Here is a 22,491-nt window from a genome sequence, read left to right as displayed (position 1 = left end):
ACGAGTCGGATCGATCGATCGATAACAATTAATTATCTTAACGCTAGCAGAGCCGAACGTCACGCCAAAGAATTATTCTAAAGCCGTGTTTTGACGATATAACAGATTTGCCATTACATAGCGAAAACCTGTGACAGAAAGGTAGGAAGGGATACAGATACAAGAGCGTTTAAATAGTTAATAAATTTATTTATGACATTTTTGTTAAATACTGTACATTATTCCATTAGTTTGAAATGCTTGAATACGTGTACAAATTGATTGCTAGTAAGCACTAGACGTCTACAAGAAGTTATTCGTAACTATAAATAGTGAGACACGTTTCGAGAGTCGGTGTAACTTCTTCTAGATGATTCGCCCTCTAATTACATTCGCACGTGGCCATTCGTGTCAATTGTTGAGTCGTATCGTATCGACGAGCAATAATCCATCGTTAAAAAAAGATACACGCGTGTGCATACATAATATTGAAGTCTAATATCCGGGAAGGGCACGCATACGCTCCAGTTTTCTACGATATCGAAGCTCTGACACGGTTCAACTAAGAGGTGAAGCTCTACGCGGACGTACAAATATTGCGGCGGTACAACGATACGAAAGGTTCGCCGAACCTCTTTTTAAAAGCTACACCTTCGATTTCGACAACTGGATACCGGCTAATTGATCGCGAGTCAAGTTGTCGAGCGAATAAACTACGACGTCGCATCTTGTTACTCCGTAACGAGTCGGGGAATACGTGTACACGCTTATCCTATACTTTTAAAATAAATCAGCTATAATGCACGAGACTTGTACGTAAATACGTTCGTGTTTTAACGTTTCACGTTAATGGAACACCAATGTTACAATTTCTATAATGTGTATCGAGTGTAGTTTAAAATGGACATAAAAAAAAAAAAAAAGACACGATTCGTAGAATGCTCTTGGTCCTTAGTCGCTGCTGGAAGATCATCTTTCGCTGCTCCAATAACTCTTACCGATAACCTCTAGAAACAAACGTACAGTTCCTTTTCTTTATACCCTGTACCGATTGATATTCCAAAGTGCTATCGTCGTCGTCGTTTACCCGATAGAAATTGTCTACCTTACCTTGTTACGTGTACGACACACCTGACCCAGACCTACCTGTACGATTGCTAACAGGGCTACGACTTCGAGAGTAGCTCCTACTGTAACTTCTACGGTTCCCACGGCCATTGTGTTCCCTACTGTGGCTTCGACTCCTGCTTCTCGAGTAGCTGCGATCCTTCCCGTTGCGGCCACCCCGAGACCGCCATCGGTTTCGTCCACCTACACGAAGTACAGTTCAAATTTTTATTATCTCTGAGTGATTAATTATTGAGAGGGCTCGAGCTTTAATCGTTCAGATTTTCTGTCTACGAAATAATCGCCAAGTACCTCTGTGTCTCCCGTATCCGCCGGTTTTACTATCTGCAAGCTCCAGTAACTTTGGATTGATCACTTGATTCGCTTCCTTCAATACCTGGATCAGATCGTTGGCCTTATTCGAGTTGTTCGGCGTGAAAAACGTATAAGCTGTACCAGTTTTCTGTCGACGACCTGTTCGACCGATTCGATGAACATAATCTTCCGAACAGGAGGGATAGTCAAAATTGATGACAAACTTGACGTCTTCGACGTCTGAAATGAAGCATAAGGTATTAGCGGTTAGTTTCCAGAGACATCCGTCTCGAGGACAGACATTTGGTTAAAATAGTAGTATGGCAAGGTGTACGTAAAGTATGTATTAAATATCAATCGTGTACTTTAAATTAAATGATTCTGTTAATACGCTCTCTAAAAGGTAGCTGCCACGGTATCATCGACTCTCTACAATCGTTTTTATGAATCTTTTTCATTTCACGCGTACAGTCTTGTCAATTGTGCTTCTAATTTTTTACGAAAAATTCCGTTAAACTTGCAAATATTTTAAAGACGAAGAAAATCTACTTGTTTAGAGAGCGTTTTGATGTGAGAAGAAAGCTCTGAAATAAAGACAGATTTCCGCACAGAGACAATCCTGGTTCCGTTTTAATACATATGTAGTACTTTTGGCTTTACGTTTCTCCGATTTAAATTGATTGAGTGCTTTATTGCGATAGCTACTACCGCGCACAGTTTAGTCTCACAGTTGAACATACTGAAAATACTAGAATAAAAAGTAAACGTAATGAGAAATTGAAACCAGAATTGATATATACATACAACCTACAATTGGTATAATAGTTAGTATGATGTGAATATATAATGATACAGTTATCATACAGGACGTAAAAGGATAAGATGGAACAGTGAATTTCAGAAATGGAGATAAATGATATATGTATACGTATATAGAAACGAAGAAATATACCGAAATATAGAGATATACGTATGCATACACGTTCAGTGTCTCGTGAGGTGCGGTTTGCCAGGAAAACATTCAAAATTCCCAAGCTTAAAACAAGAGAACTCTTGGTAATTTTGTGAAACCATTAGGCAACAACAAGCTATGCTTCTTTCCAACAGTTAAACATACATGTTTCTATTCTACTGTCCGATACAAAGTTCATATACATGTAGTGATCCCATGAAAGTATCAAGAATCAAAGTTAGTCTTGTCTCGGGAATTTCTCTTGTCTTTTGATACACCAGCAACTTATGAAACACCTTGCTATATGTATATGCTCTTAAAAAAGATCCACATACAGAGTCCCCCAGAAAAATCCATTTGAACCATATACACCTTGTTCAAATCTAAGATGCTCTTGAATCAAGTACAATGTTGCTTAACACTTTGTTCAGAGAGTTACTACTTTACTGTAACGTAGTCATAGTCGTCCTAGTCGTCGTCATTGTTCTAGTCAAGTTGAAATATCTATACATAGTGAAACAATTGGAACAACTTTTCTTTAATCAAGAATCATCCTAGATTTTTGATGCGAACAACGTTATATACAGTGAATACAAGGTTTTTTTTCTGGGTGACCAGTGTATATATATATATATATATATATATATATATATATATATATATTGTATAGCAATTAATTTAATATTACTGTTATACTAAAATTAGGCAGTGGGTGAGTGTCGCTAGCAACGTACGGGCAGGGCCTGGCTGTTTGCGCTCGCTCCAGCTACAGCCTCCGCCATTCTGTTGCTACAGGGCACACTTAGAGGCTCTGGCATCAGCTACCATGCCACCGCCTCTCATTGGACCGTTGTTGGGTCTGATTAGCTTGAGCGGCCAGCGCAGGGGATTCTATTCTGGCAACAACGACTTGGCCAGCCCAGATGGCGTACAGCGTAGCGTAGAACTGATATCCAGTATGTAGGAGGTTAAGTAGTAGATCCCGATTTGGCCCGGACTGGCCCTTCACGGAATTGACGTATAGAGGCACGCGTCGCAGCCAGCGCAGACAATGCAAACCAGTGCACCACCGAACAAACAGGCGGCGGGCACCTCCAATTTGCTTTGCATTACCCGGCGTGGGCCTGCGCGCAATGTGCCTCTGCAATACAAACAAAGATCCAACCGCGTTAGGTATATGTTTACCTCGTTATCTTCCTGTGTTCAATATCAAGTTTTCTATTACACCCTTTCTGTTTCTTTCTCTTTTCTTTATCATTTTCCTTCCCTTTATTTTCGTTAGATTTTACTTTCTTTCTTTCCTTCTTTCTTTAACTTTATTCTCTAGCATCTTCAACCGCGAACGAGTTCTCATTAAACTCACAATTGACTTTTAAATCATGCTCAACAAAGTTCAGTTCAAATCTCATCTAAAGAAACTGTCGTGACAGCACAAGTTTCGGCAAGCTTGAATTTACAATTTGTCTTTAACTGAGACAAAAACAAAGAAAAGAATGCAATGTCATATTAAAATTGATAGCTGTACTGCTTGCCGATCGTATCTAATATGAATCTCTTTATCTTACTTTCATGTGTTATTTTAATATTGTTACCTTTAGCAAAGAGTCAGGAAGCAAAGAAACACGAATATTGAAATTGTTAAATGAACCACGTTATGCTTTTAGAAAATTCCGTATGCCCGATCGAAATGTAATGCAAAGTTGTTTATTTTCACAGAAACAAGTATTCTATATGTTTACTCTACATTTAAAAGGATTAGTCCTTAAAGAGATCTCGTACAAGATTGATAGACCTATTTTTATCATATATTTGCTATACCTGAATGCAACGTTCAATAAACTGCCGCTATTCAGACCGTACAAGTTATCGCGAATTTTAATGAATAAATAGTTCTGAATTACGTTACATACTTATGTGTATTAGTCTGTAGCAGGTTATCTGTTCACTTGCTACAAATTACTCATTATTACCCTTCTGACACATAAAGTGGTCCAAGTCTAAATCAATGCATACACAACGTAACCTTGCTCTGATCGATTCTCTAAGCAAAAAACTTTCATTTACAAGTATACACATGTTTTACTGAATTGTACTTATCCACTATTTCTACTAATATTTTAATAATAAATAATAAATAATAATAATGGAGTTTATCAGAACAAGATGTCTTGCATGTTGCACCAATTAATTAAGCTCAAATAAGATTTATAGAAATAATGTGATTTAAAGTACTCCATTCTCCATACCACAGGAAAACGAGCAATGATGCTTAATCTTACAATTCTGTTATGTTATAGCAAGTATCTTACTTACCAAGACCACGAGCAGCAACATCTGTTGCAACAAGAATTGGTGCTTTTCCCGATCTAAAATCTGAAATGTAATGTTGTCATTCAAGTAATAATTCTAATTAATCGTCGGTTTAAGGATCAATTTGGAATATTTACCTTGCAAAACCCAATCCCTCTCTTGCTGCGTTTTGTCACCGTGTATACAAACAGCAGGCCAACCGTCTCTCTTCATTTTTCTAGTTATTTCGTCTACCCTGCGTTTCGTTTCAATGAACACTATTGTTTTGTTTTCACTCTCTGCCATTATTTCTTTCAAAAGAGTGCTTAATCTATAAATACAAATAAAATTAACCAATCATTTCTTAGACACCAGACTCGAATACCCTCATTCGATAACTTACTTGTTTTCTTTCTCGTAATCCTGACAAACATCGATAATTTGTAATATATTATGATTTGCAGCTAATTGTAAAGAACCGACATTAATTTGAGCATAATCTTTTAAGAAATCTTCGGCTAAATTTTTTACTTCTTTCGGCCATGTGGCAGACCACATTAACGTCTGTCTGTCTGGTCGAATTTGCTCGATAATTTTCCTAATTTGGGGTTCGAATCCCATATCTAACATTCTATCCGCTTCGTCTAGTACCAAATAGGTACATCTTTTCAAGTTTGTACGACCTGATTCAAGGAAATCTAATAATCTACCAGGTGTAGCTATAACTATTTCTACACCGCCGTCCAAGTCCCTAGCTTGCGCACCTTTCGGTGCTCCACCGTATAGGCAAGTGTTTCTAATACCCGACGAATGCCCAAAATCATCGGCCACCTGCTGAATTTGTTGCGCGAGCTCTCTAGTAGGAGCTAATACTAACGCGATAGGCCCATCCTTTCGACCCAATTTCGGCTGACTATTAATGTGCACAATTGCTGGTAATATGTAAGACAATGTTTTCCCAGAACCAGTTGACGCGATTCCAACCATGTCCCTTCCGCTTAAAGCAATTGGCCAACCTTGTGCCTGAATCGACGTAGGTTCGGTGAAACCTTGTCGTCTGTAACATACAAACAGATGTAACGTGTTTGCATTTAGTTTGCACTAATCAACACCAAGACTTGATTAGTTGCAGTTTTTTCCTCTAAAAAAAAAAACTGTTATGCAAATAATACTCACTTGATCTCCTTGAGAACATAATCGGGAAAACCTGTTTCTTCGAACGTAAATACAGGATTGGGTATATTTTTTCCCTTAAGAGTAATTTCTTTTTCGCTTCGATATTGTTCAACGATTCGTGGATCACGATTCTGAACTGCCTCGTGTGGCACATAAAAATCTTTTTTGAAAGGCTCCAGTCTGCTCAGATCCCAACGAGGTTTTCTCAAATTTGCTCCTGGTTGACCACGATTATTTCTGCCTCCGCCTCGATCCCGACCCCCGCTACCACCCCAACTTCTTCTGTCTCGTGGTGATCTACTACGAGATCTTGTACGAGACCGACGTCTCCTGTCTCTATCGCGACTTCGACTGAAATATGTTATTATATGTGCATAAATCTAGAGGTTTGAAAAATTCTTAATTACATATATAAGTGTCATCTGATGGGGAAATTGCGAAAAAAACACATGAACTCCAAAACCCAGTAATCGGTCCAACTTACCGAAATAACATGTTTCATCGATCTCTTTGATGGATGATGATTCATCTGTGAAATAATCGTTCGAGAAATCAGCAGATAAGTGTCTGGTAGGTTGATGTCGAGCAAAAAATGCAAAATAAAGAAACGTCCGGACAAACATCGAAAGAATTTAACAACTGAATAAGCAAATCAATTCCGTCTGGTAACGAAGATGCATTATTTTTTATTTATCATTTTTTCGTGTACAGTTTATTTATATATAATTTTGGTACATTCAACATTATCGTTATTCTGTAGCAATTTTACTTTATTCTATGAATATTTAAATCCGGTATCATCTGTTGTTGTGTGGGAGTACACGATTGGTGAACAGGTTGTCGGTCCTTGCTATTACACAGCAACAATTTTATGGTATTTTAGTTTTGCTCGACATCACCCTACCAGAAACTTACCTGCTGATTTCTTGAATGATTCTTTCACAGATGAATCATCATCTGCAGACGGAGATAATGAAATATGTTAAATGGATAAGTTATATCGACTACTGAGTTTCAAAGTTTACGTGTACACCTTACAACTTTCCCATCAGTTGACAGCTACATAATTGTGCTTTTCAAAATTCCTAGAACCTGTAGGTTTATGATTTACAAACATACTATATTAGCAGCAAGATCCAAAATTGGTAATTTTCTACCACTGTCCTTTATAAAGTATTTAATTATATATTTTTAAATATATACATAATGATATATAATGATAAAGCCTAAGAACATTGATTATGTGGATTATGTCCTCCATTTCGTTGTACAATTTGCAAGGCTCCCACTGAGCACAAACCAAAGAAACAACAGGTTATGCGAAATCAATAGTGAAAGGGTCTATGCGAATCCTCCGATATCATTATTTCTTATCCGCGCACATTCGCTGATGTGTCATTACAAAAACAGTCTGAATTTATTAAAACTTCTTCCAAATATATGACTCCAATACCGAATACTTTGAGCATATTGATGATAACATAGAGACTCTGAAGCAACTATATACACACATGGCTGCTTACCTTCTGTAGCGACCCATATTCAATTTCTCTTCGGTTTCACTCTTCTTTTATTGGAACGTTATACTATTACTAATAATTAGTAGAACACGAAAAAAAGCCGCGAGTTACCATGTAACTTGAAAACTTAACTCCAATCAGAAGACGCAAATGAAAGCGGTTCGTACACCACAGATGACACAATCACGAGAGGGAAAAGATGGTATCGAGAAATGTTAACGCATGCGCAACGCTTAATGAAAATCGTTTATTCTTGGTACTTCTAAATACATATATCCTGAACATTCATTAAGAAATAAACAATTTAAATAATACCGACAAATAGTTCTGGGCCGTCCTTTTTCGAGAATTCTGGATATTGCTCGAAAAAGTGTACACATCTAAGCGATATATAGACGCGTAAGCGTTATGGCACAATTCTTTAAGATATGATGTATTTGCATCCGCGTGAACTGCCCATTTATAATTGTTCCTCTTGTCAGGAAAACGTTTTCTAAGATAAATGAAATGTAAAAAAATTGTACATTGAAAAATTTTGATATTTGATCGAATATAAAATAGATTCATTCCACGTGCGAGAATTGACTACATTCGTAGCCCTCTAGCGAGGACTCGAGGAAGCATCGATATACTGGTGCATCTTGCAGATCTTGCATTCACAACACAACGCTTGTGTCATTTCACACAGTTGTTGTCTAGCCATCGGAGAGAGAGGAGGTGTTCAAGTTCATTTCGCATCCCACTTGTGCGGTATATACATATAGCATTTCAGTAACTATCTCACAAGATTTCATTAGGGCAGGAAATATTCTTGATTATCAAAGTCCTTAAATTGTTTAAACGTTAAATTAATTTCTTATCCTTTTCAAAAGGATTAGTGGTACGTGCATAAGTGATCAGATTCGTGCAACATATTAACCGAAGAAACTTTGAATCATTCTTGCGTGTGACTTGATAGTAATGTGTTACGATGAAATGGGACAAGAATAAAATGGAAACTTGTCGAAAACTTTGTGTCGGAAACTAGAGACCGTGAATTCGAAACGTGATAATGAACGCCTGTAAAAACCTTGAACGGCGAACGTGCAGTGAGAAACAATGTGCATGATCTAATACGAGAAAGCAAGAAGTTGGTTGCGCGAGGAATGTGATGAGAAATCACGGAGACGTCAACCAAGATTATCACTTCACTTTCAGGATCATCGAGTATAATCGATGCTGTGCAGTCTCCCTTTTTGTCATGCGAGAAGCAGGCCACGATGAGAGACGGGACGATCACCACGCGTGCTGATGTTTACGCCGAGGAAATCCCCGGCACCTCTGACAGGTGGGCTTTTAATTCTTCTATTTATACGTTTTACTTTGTTAGAACGTTAATAATCGATGATACAGAAAAGAAGAAAATTTTCATGACATGTAGTTCGTTATAGCCGATATAGATTTTGATCTAGAAATTTACTGCATGCTCTTTTGGCAGTTTGTTTAACGATGTCAAGCGGCAGTTATCATTGAAATAAATTATTCATACCGTAGTGTAGATGAATAATGCTTGACATTATCACGCTGAATCAAATTTGAATACTTTATGTCATACGCTTTAACGTATCGTATGTCTTCCACGAAGGTAAAGAAGTCTGCTGTAATTCAATATGTCATCTTTGAAGGTAAACGTAATGAATACATGTACGCGCGCGAAGCAGCAATGTACATCGTCCTGAGATGATATTTCAAATAACAAACATATATTTATACTGTACTTTTTCAGTAGGATGTTAACGTTATCCGCATTATCCGATGATATTGTATGGGAGAGCTCGAAAGTTTCGAAATAATGTTCATAATTTATGCGGCGCGACTTTTCGGAAGGCATTACCACGGAAAGTTTTATTTTTCGTCCTGTGCCCGACTGCTTTAAAACCGGTTTCACGTTGGCTGGGTTATGTACATATATTAGAGGATGGAGTAAGTCAAACTAAGAAGAGCATGCGCCTCCTCGGCCGAGTCTATACGTATATGGCTCGTAAAAACGATCACAGTATCCGTAACTGTACGTATGCTGTCTTTAAAAACAGACGTGAAAGTAACAACTCATCACAGTCACGCGCAACGCGTGCAGCTTGAGTGACGATCGCGTCTTCTTTCTATAGATCTTTCTACCTCCATAGGCATTTGAATCAGTTTTCGTTTATCTCCCAAGGTTCATTACACATTCGTTTACCGTTGGAAATTTCGTAAGAAATTTCTTGACAAGTTTTATTTATTTTTAATGACGACCGTTTGCGGTCGTATACCTCGAGGAAGGAAAATGAATAAATTGGCGACAGTATCCGGTGGTCCTGGACGTAACATGCAATAAGTAGATTACACGATGACAAGAAGAAGGGTGCATATCGGTTAAGGTCAACACGCATTCAATGTCATCAAGCAAATCGTTCCGATGATTGACTCGTGGTTTCGCATAAGTGTATTACAATATAAATTTTTACAAAATTTCAGAGTCATTAACAAATGTATACTATAATTCCTATTCAATAATATTCCCTGTGTCTATGGCATGAAATTAGAAGGAATGTTTATTTAGCGACACGAGTCACCCACGAGTGCTTTACACAGGATAACATTGTTTAATAAAGCCATTATGTTTCTATTACATAATGACTTCTCCTTATTGCTCTTTCTCGCGTGACGCGAGCACAATGCAAATCTTCCTTGAGTCTTTCTCCGAGATAAATTCGAAAGGTAATTTCGAATAATAATTGCCAGATAGATACGTATGTAGGTACATTTATTTGGACATTTTCACTGGTTTTTAGCCAATGATTGCTGTTTGATGGTGCGGAGGAGGTTTCGTCTGTACCTCACCTCCCCCTGTCCTCCTCGCCCGTTGTGTACTGTTCGCTTGTCCCCGGCCGGTCCTGCCAGTCTTTCGAGTATCTGCTTGTCTGTCGCTTGTTCAAATCGGGGGATGCTGTGTAATTTTGATTTCGCGTCCAGTCATATTTTGGTATAGACAAACTTAATCGAGAGTGTCTGTTTTAACAATCTAGATTATCTGACCGCGACGTGATGCGTTTTAAGAATCTATTGGCACAGCGTGGTTCGTACGAGTAAGTTTAGCAAGCCGTTCTGCCGGATTTCGAGGTTAAGCATTCTTTTCTTACCCCCTTGCCTTCTTTCCGGTGAATTTCGATCCTCATCCTGATCCCTATTCTTTTCTCAACCGTTACTGGTTCAATTGCGGCATCGAAACGTTTATTACTTTGATTGCGAAAGAAGGTTACAGTCCTTTTCGGTTGTTTTTTTTTTTTTTTACCGATTCAATTGCGACCATGAAAATCCATGCAATGATCGGTATAGTATTTGATGTTTCGAACTTGTTAACGATCGATTGAGATTTTCTGTAAGGTGTGAAAAACGATCACGTTGGTATTTCACTTTAAGATACCTGGCCCGAAGGAATCACTGTTTGGCCGTAGGATACACAAATATGTACTGCTATAAAAAAAACCGGTTTCACCGTAACACCACTACAAGTTCACGTAGGTATATACCCATCTTCAGAGTCACGGAATTCGCAGATTAGACCTTGTAATTTGTGACACTACTAATAATAGATCGTTCGATTATGTAATTTCTGAAAAGCAATACTAATACCGGCTGCGGTTTTGTGAAACTTTCATTTGGTGAACATTCTTATCGACCTGTCCTCGATGAGATCCTTTTACTCGATAGATATTCTTGTACGGTATCGTGTATCGAGATTTCAAATCAGACTTGAATTTAAGTATATACATACACAAGAGACATATACATATAATAGGTGGAAAAACGTTCCCTTAAAAGAATACGCGCACCTTCGTTTTCCCTAGCTTTCATTTTCTACGAGAAATTAATTTTTGCGTGCATATATTTATAAACGAACAATTTTTAATACGTTGTTCTCTGTGATTACAATTCCAAAATCACTTATTATGTAAGAATTTGTAGTTTTGTTAATAATGTTAATGAAAGTATATTACTGTTTATTCAGTATTTTTCTGCTTATTGCGAGATAAAACGTGGCTTGTCCACTCTATGATTTTCGCATATCGATCGATTCTCTTTGACGGGTTGCGGAGTGGGGGGTGGAAGTGGGGGAGGAGAGTTTCTCTGTGGTATATACGGCCCTGCGACCACGTGAAAACTTACACGCGGGTTGGGAGTTGGGAGTGTAGTTTTAGGAGTTGAATGTTGGATCGTGCAGTTGAGCGTCGATTGCCGATCGTTGCGCAGGTTTGTCGTCGCGCTTAGTTCTTGTGACATTGGCCAGCTCTCGATTTAGTACAGTGAAAAAGTATCCCGAGCCTTTCAGTATTCTTTCCCGTGATTTAAGTGTCGTCAGGGGCAAGTCATCGACCGAGAAACTTCGTAATTGTACCCTGACGAGAATTTTCACCGTAATGTCTGATATTACGCTACCGATAATTCCGATTGATTGATCGTGATCGCTAGCGCCGCGTAATTGACGTTACAAAACGTATTATACATGTATTAATGTATGTACGGTGCATTGAGTCGATTTCTTCGAGCGTAGCGACAAGCAAGATTTTCCGTGTCCCGATAACTGTTAAATATCGTGTTGCATATTGTAATTAGTTTTCTTTTTGCCTCCCTAGAACGCGGTCGTAAATCCACACGTGTCTGTACATCGAACGCAAATTATGACATTGGTACATCTGGCTTACTTGCGCAACACTTTATTCAAATAGATTTCTTCGCCACCGTATATATTATTTTTCTCTCTCTGTTTTTTTTTTTTGACGCGCGTCATCGCACATTTTTGTATCGTACGATCATGCGAATTTCAATGAACAATGTCACGTATTCTAATCGATAGACGCTGTAGTAGCCGCGACGTTATTGGTCTTGATTAGCTCAGAGAATGCAAGTATCGTTACGTGCCATTTACTCGTTAATTTGTATCGGTACTTTCTTCGTGGAAACTCTAATTCCTTTCGATCAGAAATTTAAACGACGCTCCTTTTCAAGTGGTTAATCAGCGTAGTAACGAGAAAAAAAAATATCTAGTTAATTTGCATATTTCATTTTGTTTTGCGCGGGACAAAAAGCAAACGATATACAATGGTGATCAGTGATGTTTAAACTTGGAATAAAACAGGAGGACGTGTACACGGCGTGCTATTCGCAGCGCCGAAGAGAACGGATAGACCGATTCGAAAGACGAATTTCGAGGCAACGACAACTCGGCACGGGCATCGATCTAATTGCTCGAACGAAACGATAGATTGACGATTCCCGAGAAATGGACGGGGAAATATCATTTTATACTACTCTGACATCGGAGGAAAAGAGTAGAATGCAACCTTGTATGAGAGCTAGGTGGTACGTCTTCTTCTTCTTCTTCTTTTTCCTAACACTTTCTACCGAAAACTTGTAGCCGTACATACTACGTGTCGACACGGAAACTAACTCTCTCGCTCGCCACGCTACTGTGTCCACTCAAGTGTAGACTCTGCGCGTCTCTTCCTTCACTCTTCAGAATTTCATTCAGTTTTCTGTCGTCCGCTGGGCGAGAGGGAGGGAGGAAGGAAGGGGTTGCTGGTCTCGAGAGAGTAAAATTCTCGAGTCGACACGTTGTACTTAGCATTTTGGAACAGCGAGAGTGGTAGTGAGTTTTAGGGGCGAGGCCCCTTACTCGTTTCTGGTTAAAACTCCCGCCTTTATTACCTATCTTTTGTGTCCTACACTGTATAAAACGCGCACTCGTGCGAGTAGAGGAGTCAACGACGATAAAGCAAAGGAAATTTTAAAAGCTCAGAATCTTGAGTTTTACGAAATGGGGATAGTGGGGGCAGAAATATGCGTAAAGTTGTACGCAAAAATGTCAATGAAAACGTATTCGGTTTCGAAGCACCGTGAACGAAGCAGGCGAGCTAGGACTTTTCCTTCTTATCAAATTGCACAGGCTCTTGAATGAACTTTCGAAATTGGTCTCGCATATTACGTTACGCCATCGTATTTTTTTTTTTTTTCATTTTTTCTCCGTTCGCCCGTGATGAACATAGCTGGTGCCATGCATAGGTATATATAGAAATCGACACGATACGGTTCGACATACACAAATGTCCAAGATATCTCGCGCATAACAATACTTTTCGATACGGTACGATGAATTGTACGGATAGGACTTGGGCTGAATAGTAAAGAGACCCAGTGTCAAGTGCGTGACGAGCCTGAATAACAGAACACCAGTTGACCAGATGAACGAACCGACCTGGAACTCGAATTTCACTCGTAGGAAGCTGTTACATATGTACATACTTATATGCTTCTATATTTTTCGACTCTTGTTATCCAAGAATATACATATGTATATAGGTACAGCATAAGTGGTTCTAGACTCTTCGCTCGAATTACATAGTTTGTGGGATTTTTTTCTATCTTTTACACGAAACAATTGAAACATTATAAATTCGAAAAGAAATTTCAAGCTCATAGTAACATCGAAGATTTAGGGAGAATGAATTATTGACTGTACGCGGTAAGAAAATCTTCCGTGGATGGGATACGATACGTCTAATGACAATTTTCTTGAAACCATGCTATACCCGATAAAAACATTTTCGATCGGACTGCTAATAACAGAATAATCTCTACTGATCACGATTCGTGGTTCACCTTGTATATATGCTTGAAAAAAAAAGAAGAAGAACATAGTACGCGAAACGAAATGAAACGTGTCGATGAATCGTGTTTTTTGTGCTTCGTTTTCCAGTGTCATCGTGTCCAGTGATTCGCCGCTGCAAAGTTCTGCACCCCTGGTAAGCTATGACGTACCGGACGACGCGTGTCTTAGTAAAATCACGCCGACCACACCTACCACACCTACAACGCCTACCACTCCGGTGACGATCAAGCCGTTGAATTCCGACTCCGCCACCGACACCGACACCGAGACGATCGAGAATGCCTTACCGATCCCGCAGATCGTTCTCCCGATATCGGAGCCCCAGACGAGGATCGAGAATCTCGGCCGAAATGGAATCGATTCGGACCAAAGGAAGAAACCGCGCGGCCGACACGACGACGACTCATGCGTGGTCGATTGTATATATTTCACGCAGCAGTGCTGCGAATGCGTGATAGTTTAACGGTCCAGAAGACCCTCGACGCGCAAATTAATCGATCATTCCACGATCTCCCGTGATCCTGAAAATTCCAGTCGAGGAATGGCTCAGAAGCTGCGAACAAACGCTTCCTTCCAGCGCTAAGATAGATTATCACGTATATAAATACTAAAGACTCCTCTCGATTATCGTCTGGCTTGTTCTATACGATTATTGTCCAGGCATCATCCCCACCACTGAGGGGGAGGCCGTGGATCCTGTCAAGCGCAAACTTTGTTGCCAGTTTCCGGCAAAAAAAGAATCGACGAAGGTCTGAAGCATTTCTTCCTATAATATTATTGTCCCGGCGCGGACCCGAGTTCGGAACAATAATCGAGAGGAGTCCAAAACATCATGTGACCTATGACCAATGGCGATTGCCTTATAATTAGTTACGTCACACGTAAACATTTAAGTACGTTTCATGTTTGACAAAACAGGCGGAATATCGTGAATTTCATTCCATTAGAGTTATTGCGGAACGAGTAGTGAATCTTGCTTACTGGTACGTTCCTTTGTTTCATTTCGTTTAGTAAATGAAAGTTATCAGGGATCTTTTTTACTAATTATGGTAACGATGGAAATATTCATTTAAAGCTTCAGATAATGCAATGTTTATGAAACATTAACCAACTATTCTGGAACAATCTAATAGTGTTCGATTAAAAACATCATTGTTTTACGATAGAATGATTATTTGTTAAATGAAATTGGGAAAGTACGGCATTAGGAATTGATTTATTATTAATATGTACACTACGCTTTAAGAAGCTTTGAAATCATACCAGTCGGATCTGTTTATTTCAACTTGAACTGTATACTTAAGCGCATTACGGAGCTCGTAGTTATACTCTGATAGTTATAACTAATAATTCACTCGCGCTGAACTTCATTCCGTAGTTTCTCTATTATTTAAGAAAATTCTGCGAACAAGATTGCAATTTGAGAGGTGTGAAAGGCGGTAGGTGAACGTGAGGAAGTAAGTAACTGAAAAACGTGATGCATCTTATTTTAGAACAAGTTTTGCATGATACTTCTTCGTGCATTCCTATTTTTTATACAGTGATATCGTATTAGTTGTTAAACGCTTGTATGCAATACAATACCAAACAAAGCGTTGAAAGTCGTAGTTCGTACCAAGTTGCTTCTTAATGCATTTTAATACTTCTTCCTTAATTAAAGATTATGTGAAAACAAATTTTTATATGTACAGGTGATGCATATTGAGATACATACAATGATAATCAATCTAGTGGTCGCAGTTCTTCGATAACATTTATTAGACAACCGAGAGAAAATAACTTTAACGTCCTTTGAAAAGACTGCTCAAGTGCCGTAAATGCATGTAAACTTAAAGATATTAAGACGTCATTTTAGAATGCGATTAACTTTTGTAAAGCAACTGTTTACAGAAGTCGGACCTTAAACAGTCTTTTACCGCAAAATTTTACATTTGCGAATAATGTAAAACGCATGTTTAAAGCAATCCAATGCATGGAGGTAAATAAATAAATAAATATATATATATATACACACATATATAGAATTTGAAATATAAGTAAATACATTTAGTAGAATGATAAATTCCAAGTATTTTTTGAAATGAGCATGTACAAATAAAAAGGCACTGCCATGATTTGTCAGAATCCATGTCAATTGTACAAGAGGCTTTTTACAAGTCAGTCACTTTTGTATAAGCTCCTTATTTTTACCAGCATTCAGAAAGGTAAAGATATATACGTTTTAGGTGTATATATCAATTGTTGTACAATTTTCTGATCAATGCTTTTGGTTGTATAACGACCAGACCGTCGTATAACAATGCAGAAAGTAATTAAAAAACGGCTGGAAATCAATCGTGGGAGGAATATTGTACAAGAAATTGTATTTTTACATAAATCAAAAGTTATAACATTATTCGAAGACCTCTAACGATATATATATACACTTGATGATTTAGTGAATACAGTATATCTTAGTATAATAACGAGGGATTAATGCAAAGTACAATTTCTTAATATCGTAACAGTGTGAAACATTCGTGCAACCATTTTATACTATTACTTATATTTTTGAGTGAATGAAATCTTAAATTGTTTGATATAACTGAAACGAAGTGGTACATTGTTCGCCATTATTCTTTAATACTTAAAATCATTCGCGTTGAGTACATAAATTTATAATATTTCTATTTAATTACGGTTATTGAAAATTACAAAAGCGACGAAATCAATTTTGTACAAGAGATTCAAAATGTTTCCGTTTCTTTATACAAAAGTCCGACACTTTGATGATATTGGAGTGTACTTTGTGTAATACCTCGTATACTTCAACTATTTATATTTAACTTATTACTATTGGATAACAAAATTAATGATATTAATTTCATTTCAATGATAAGCGACACTGTCGTGTGTAGTGTATTCAGCTTCTAATGTACGATAATACTTCGAAACACAAAACAAATTTTAAATCTTACCTTACTTCGTTTACATTTAGTAAACAGCTACTTTGGTAATATCAATTTAATGGCAGCTATGCTACGATATTAGTTGAGTATAAAAATGTATCTCACAAGATGAATCGATGACAGCTGTATAACGTCCGAATAACTATTTACAAATTAAGCAGCTATATATTTTTGTGATACATATATGTATATCTACAAAACATAACGAACCCAGTATTTTAATTTATCGATGATTCCTCTCGTCTATCTTAATTCTATTTACGATAAATGCTTCAATATGTCTTGTTAGTGTTTTGTACAAAAATGTGCAATAAATAAGGACTAAATTGTAACAAGAAATAATTGTAATCACCTAACAAATACAATATTGCACATTTATTGATCAAAAATTCAATTCAGACTTGACTAGTAACCTTGGAAACGGTTTAAGTAACATCTATACAATTGAGCAAATTTGTATTATCAGTATTATTAAATAAGTCCACGCATCTGCGAAATGTCCTTTTAATCTATATAAAACAATATTTAAAAAAAAGGAATTGGTATATTAGGCTACAAATAACAGATCAATCGTTTTCTATTTTACAGTATTATACTCAACAATTTTGATACACTTTTCACAAATATGATCTATAATATATCGCATGCATTAATTGCATCAAGTTATTTATCACGGAATAATGTACGTTCAATTAAAGAATCGAGACACTTCGAAATTGAGAAATCGGTAAAAAATTGAGTATAAATTGTCAATCGCTTGGAAATGTACAATGTCTTCTGTGCTTCTTGTTACAGCCCAATACGATAGAAAAATGCAGAAAAAAAAATGAAATCGTTTGGAAACTGATGCTAGAAGACAAATTGAATCAGACTAATATTTTATCGTTATGATATCTATTGACTGGCCTTGAAAAATATTTAGTATTCTACTACTGACGGTGCGAATCTATATACGAGACTGTTTTCTCACTTGGTTACGATTCGTATATGGGTAGCGGGTGTCCCTCAGAATTGAATATCCACTTATCCAGATCTATTAGTTGCCTCGTATCATCGAACAACAAGTACAAATACTTCAAAGTTTCAGCGAACCAGAAACTCTCAGTCATGTCTTGCTGTCGAGTATGTAAAACATTTCGTACATTACCAATGCTAGTGTAGCCCTTTTCCACTTTTGTATAATTTTCAAAAGCCTATAGAAATGTGTTAAAAAGCAGATTATCAAATTGAAGTGTAGAATATGTGTACCTTTACATCTGTATGTATAATACATACATACATGTATGTGTGTAAAATATCGAATTTATTACTTACTTGAAATATTTGCCATCCCCAGTCTTGGAATGTTTTATTTCCGGTAAAGTACCACATGTAAAACAGACTTTCAATGAACTCTGGTCTCAATAGGTTATGAGCGTCATGTATCTTTACGTACATGTCCATTGGTTTTTCATCCTTTACATTCTACGTAAAATCATGTATCATGTATATGCGAACGTATAATGTCCTTCATCTCTATCAACTATTGAGATTACCTGAATATTAAAGTAAGTAATCTCTGGTGCAAGAAATGTTGGATGAATCGCGTATGTCTGATAACAAGTTTTCACCAGTTCGTTTGCAAGATCCATATGTTCAGATGATAAACCATGATGCACTCCTAAAGCCAAAGTACCTCCTAAGTAACACGTAAGATGGTCCTATTGAGCAAACATTATGTATATGAATATGATATTACTAGACAATAGTCGTTACAGCTATACATATATCTGAATGCTTGTTGTGTATCGTTTAGTTTACCATTTTTGGTTTTACTTCCTTAGTAGCTCCAACTAACTCGGCGATAAAAAGGTACTTGTTACTCGCTGTTCGTTTCACAAGATGCTTCTGAGTTCCAGAAATACCGAGTAGATAATCATCTCGCAAGCTGTAAATATTTTTACAGATCAGTTTGTTTCGACGAAGTCACGAAAAACGCGTCTCGAACGAACAAAAGGACCGCTTCTTCGGGTTTGATAATAAAGAATTGAAGAGTGTGGTACTAACTAATTGATTGTCTTCCCAGTTTGAAGCCACTGTTTCAGTAAATACTCGTAATAACTGTCACCACGAGCTCCAAGCGTGATTGTTGCAAACTCTCTAAATTGTCCAGTGTTAGCATTAATGAATATGGGTACCAAACCATCATACTTTTCTAATTGATGTACATGTTCTGATACTTTTGCCACTGCTTCCTGTAACATAGTAATTACATACTCATCTGCGCATAGCAACAGACACGATGAACAACGACGTATTCATTGCCAAAGTCTGTTTCTACTTACCTCGTACTTAGGTTCCCCTGTGCTGCGACTAAGGTCCCGAAATTCTAATTGAATTGAGGTGACCTCGCTGGTGCTACTATCGGGACCCCATTTAGGGCCGTGTGCAGCGTTGGTACCCAGATTTACATCGGAATAAGGAACACCGGACGAAGTGGAAAATGCTGGCATCAAACGATCGCCTAATTGTGTCTACAATGCATGTTAAGAAGAGACTGTTATACGCTTTAACAGCTTTCAAATTACGTTACATTGTTGTTCGAAAATCATATGAAGAACATACGGCTTTATTTAAAAAAATTTTATCACCCGACAAATGGTATGCCGATAATAGACCTCCTAATACTCTAATTGTAACTTCGAATAAGTTAACATCCTTGTTTAGAGTGAACACTAAACTCTTATCGACCCATGCCTTGGCTTCTAAAAATTCTGTAAACAAACGGAAGCATTAGAAACTTTATACGTGTCTCGGAATATTTGCATAATTTCACTGTATTCGTGCGCTTAGACCCACCGCTATTTAAACCCATTATATACATAGTATCTAGCGAGTCAACTATAGTAAGTCCCAGGCCAAACCACTCATGGTATTTTCTTGAGATAGGCTTCACAGTGTCGTGACCCCAGGCAAATTCTTTGTATCCATTCCACGAATGTTTAAATGCTGCTACTACTGCTTTTTGTCTACTATTCTGTGGACCTACAATTAAAGAAGCTCATTACTGTAAAAGAAAAGAGTATGAAGTTGATGATTAACGACAAGCTCTTCAAAAACATAAAAGCTACCATTAAATTTAAGCGTGTTTGGCTTGGGCTGTGGTGGCTCTCCAATTTGATCATCATCTGCTTGATTTATTTCTGGTTGAAATTCAGGTTCTTCTATAACCTCCCCACCATCTTTGTGATCTTGGTTTACATTGTCTACCACAATATCCTCTATTGCCTATAAAAGCCATAGTTTTTCAAATATGCATACAACACATAAGACAATGTTGGCTAATTTTTGTTACACACACTAGATTTGTTATACCTTTTCATACTTAAGAGTATCTTGCACCACCTCTATGTTATTGTAATCGCTTTCATCTAAAATTCCACTCTTACTGTCACCAGGCAACAAATAAAATATAATCAATATAATTGTACCGACTATAAAGTAAAGGATATTCCTTTGAAACCTTGACAACTGGTTCCATTGCTGAAATAAGGAAAGTTCAACAGTGTAAGAAAAAATTAACAGTGTATACACGAATTATGTATTAAGTTTGTGTTTAACACAGAAAAAAAAAATATTAAAGGAAAGTAAATACAAAATTTGCAAGAAAGGTCAGAGAAGCTTACCCTCCAAAGACTGCGTGATGTTCCTCGAACGGACGTTGCACTTTCCTGGATATTTAAACTAATGTAATCCCTCTTGGTAATGTCTTTCGGTGGGAACATATTTCGTTCGAGGTTAAGTTGTTCTGGCGGACACAATGATAACGAGAGCCAGAACACTCCAAGAAACGATAAGGTTTGCGAGCCACATTAACTGAGATGGTCCTCATTTATACAATGCAAATAAAACATGTTTGCCATCAATTATGCTGCTTCTGGCAGACCACGGTGCAAATTTAGGCAACCAATATTCGGTAAACCATTCAAAACCTGCCGATGTCAAAACCTGATCTCACTATATATAGTGTTGATAGTAAGTAGATGCAATACACCACGAAATACCACCTGCGTTCTCACTGACACAACTGAAACAAACTACCTATATATTCATGTATCGACCTGTGTTCTCTCGTGTACGCACGTTTCTCAATGTAACTACACTAGTAGTATGTACATATATTTATATTTACATATATCATACGTATTCGCAGAGCAATTGACCAAAGTAACCGGCGCTTATATTATTATTAAAGTATCATTACAAATTTTCACCGCATAAGTAGATATTATACCTACGATTAATAGACGCTGGGCTGCATCACTATGGACTTGAAAGCAGAACCAAATGAAATCATATTAAACAAATTGTATTTTTTTATATTAATCTGACGTTGGTCGAATTGTTATGTTTATCAGCAAATTATAATGAATTACAATTCATATATAAATTGATCAATTATATTTGTATGTATGTATTCTACATACTATGATGATGTGCACACACAAAGCACATTTCTTTTAATAAAGTAAATTAAGGATAAGAAGGAATGCAGCTTGAACATTTTCGGTGAGGAACAACGTTTTTTACTAGGAATGTAGAAAGATAACGGAGGATTTAGATAAGGAAAACGTATGTGCCTCTGATTGTTACTGCTTTATGTACAATCGCTACCGTCGTTCTGTATTCCTACTACGGGAACACGAAATGCAGTAAATTTTCATACTTAGAGCTGGTAAGCACAACATGGCTATCCTTGTTGCACATTCGGAGTTTACATTTGCAATGAAATAAACTAAAACTGTCCGTTTTTTCAGTATCTGTAGTGTGTAAGACAAAGAGCATTGAATGCGCGAGCAGGATAGAGGTAGCAATTCATGTGCCACCAACTCTTAGAACTTTCTCATGAACTCCTGGTATGTACTATGAAAGCATAAGGACCGCAGAGGTTATAGATATAGATCGCGATATCTGGCATATGATGCAACCTTTATGAAGCTTTGAAGATCGTACAGAAGATTTGCAAGTTACAGAAGAGGGAATTATTTCCAACGGATAAATTACAATATTTTATAAGACTGAATGACATCTAAGTGTACTTTTATTGAATCTGTACACATATTATTATAAATATATTGTAAAATCATGTACGTAAGTAGTACTTAAGGCAATTGTTAATTGTCCAGGAACCTTGCAGGAAGCAGACGCCAGTTAAGCAGTCGACGCGTACCGAATGATGCCGAAGATGGTCGGAGCGGGCGAACGGGAGAGAGCGAGAGCGGTAGAGCGACCCGCGGTATCGGTGCTCTCCGTCGGTGTTGGAGGAATTTCAGGGGTCTATGGGGGGAGGTGTGCGAGCGAGAGAGTACGGTAAAGCGTGCCGAGGTATCGGTGCTCTTCGTCGGACCAACGCGCAAGTGAGTTGCGTCACCCAGTTTATTGACTTAGCCGTGTACGCCGTGTACCAAGGTCGTACCATCCCGTGCAGGTCTGTGCTTGCTTCCTCACTTTGTCGTGAACCGTCGCGGAGGGTGGTCG

General features: G+C 37.7%; 3 protein-coding genes across 5 annotated transcripts; 1 reads left to right on the top strand and 2 right to left on the bottom strand.

The window, feature by feature from the left end:
* Window positions 1-919: 919 nt before the first annotated feature.
* On the bottom strand, window positions 920-7,508 carry LOC107194179 (probable ATP-dependent RNA helicase DDX17). Its single transcript, XM_015583753.1, has 8 exons — window positions 7,342-7,508; window positions 5,819-6,169; window positions 5,046-5,699; window positions 4,801-4,973; window positions 4,667-4,726; window positions 1,399-1,641; window positions 1,126-1,290; window positions 920-986 (listed from the first exon to the last, which is right to left on the bottom strand). Exons 1-8 carry the CDS (start codon window positions 7,356-7,358, stop codon window positions 949-951), a joined length of 1,701 nt encoding a protein of 566 aa, XP_015439239.1. The 5' UTR covers window positions 7,359-7,508; the 3' UTR covers window positions 920-948.
* Window positions 7,509-10,222: 2,714 nt separating this feature from the next.
* LOC107194180 (probable serine/threonine-protein kinase roco5) lies at window positions 10,223-15,051 on the top strand. Of its 3 annotated transcripts, XM_015583754.1 has the most exons (3): window positions 10,223-10,445; window positions 10,780-10,881; window positions 14,114-15,051. In XM_015583754.1, exons 1-3 carry the CDS (start codon window positions 10,405-10,407, stop codon window positions 14,487-14,489), a joined length of 519 nt encoding a protein of 172 aa, XP_015439240.1. In that variant the 5' UTR covers window positions 10,223-10,404; the 3' UTR covers window positions 14,490-15,051. The 3 variants fall into 3 exon arrangements, with proteins under 3 accessions (XP_015439240.1, XP_015439243.1, XP_015439242.1); XM_015583757.1 differs by lacking the exon at window positions 10,780-10,881; XM_015583756.1 differs by lacking the exons at window positions 10,223-10,445; window positions 10,780-10,881 and adding an exon at window positions 12,508-12,720.
* Window positions 15,052-17,735: 2,684 nt separating this feature from the next.
* LOC107194063 (endoplasmic reticulum mannosyl-oligosaccharide 1,2-alpha-mannosidase) lies at window positions 17,736-21,097 on the bottom strand. The gene is made up of 11 exons (XM_015583628.1): window positions 20,640-21,097; window positions 20,329-20,496; window positions 20,085-20,241; window positions 19,813-19,998; window positions 19,579-19,727; window positions 19,299-19,487; window positions 19,021-19,208; window positions 18,775-18,901; window positions 18,510-18,674; window positions 18,289-18,438; window positions 17,736-18,167 (listed from the first exon to the last, which is right to left on the bottom strand). Exons 1-11 carry the CDS (start codon window positions 20,736-20,738, stop codon window positions 17,949-17,951), a joined length of 1,797 nt encoding a protein of 598 aa, XP_015439114.1. The 5' UTR covers window positions 20,739-21,097; the 3' UTR covers window positions 17,736-17,948.
* Between the last annotated feature and the right edge of the window lie 1,394 nt (window positions 21,098-22,491).

The sequence above is a fragment of the Dufourea novaeangliae genome, unplaced genomic scaffold (genome assembly GCF_001272555.1).
Source record: "Dufourea novaeangliae isolate 0120121106 unplaced genomic scaffold, ASM127255v1 scaffold21, whole genome shotgun sequence".
NCBI classification, from domain to species: domain Eukaryota; kingdom Metazoa; phylum Arthropoda; class Insecta; order Hymenoptera; family Halictidae; genus Dufourea; species Dufourea novaeangliae.
This window is presented reverse-complemented; position numbering and strand designations above follow the sequence as displayed.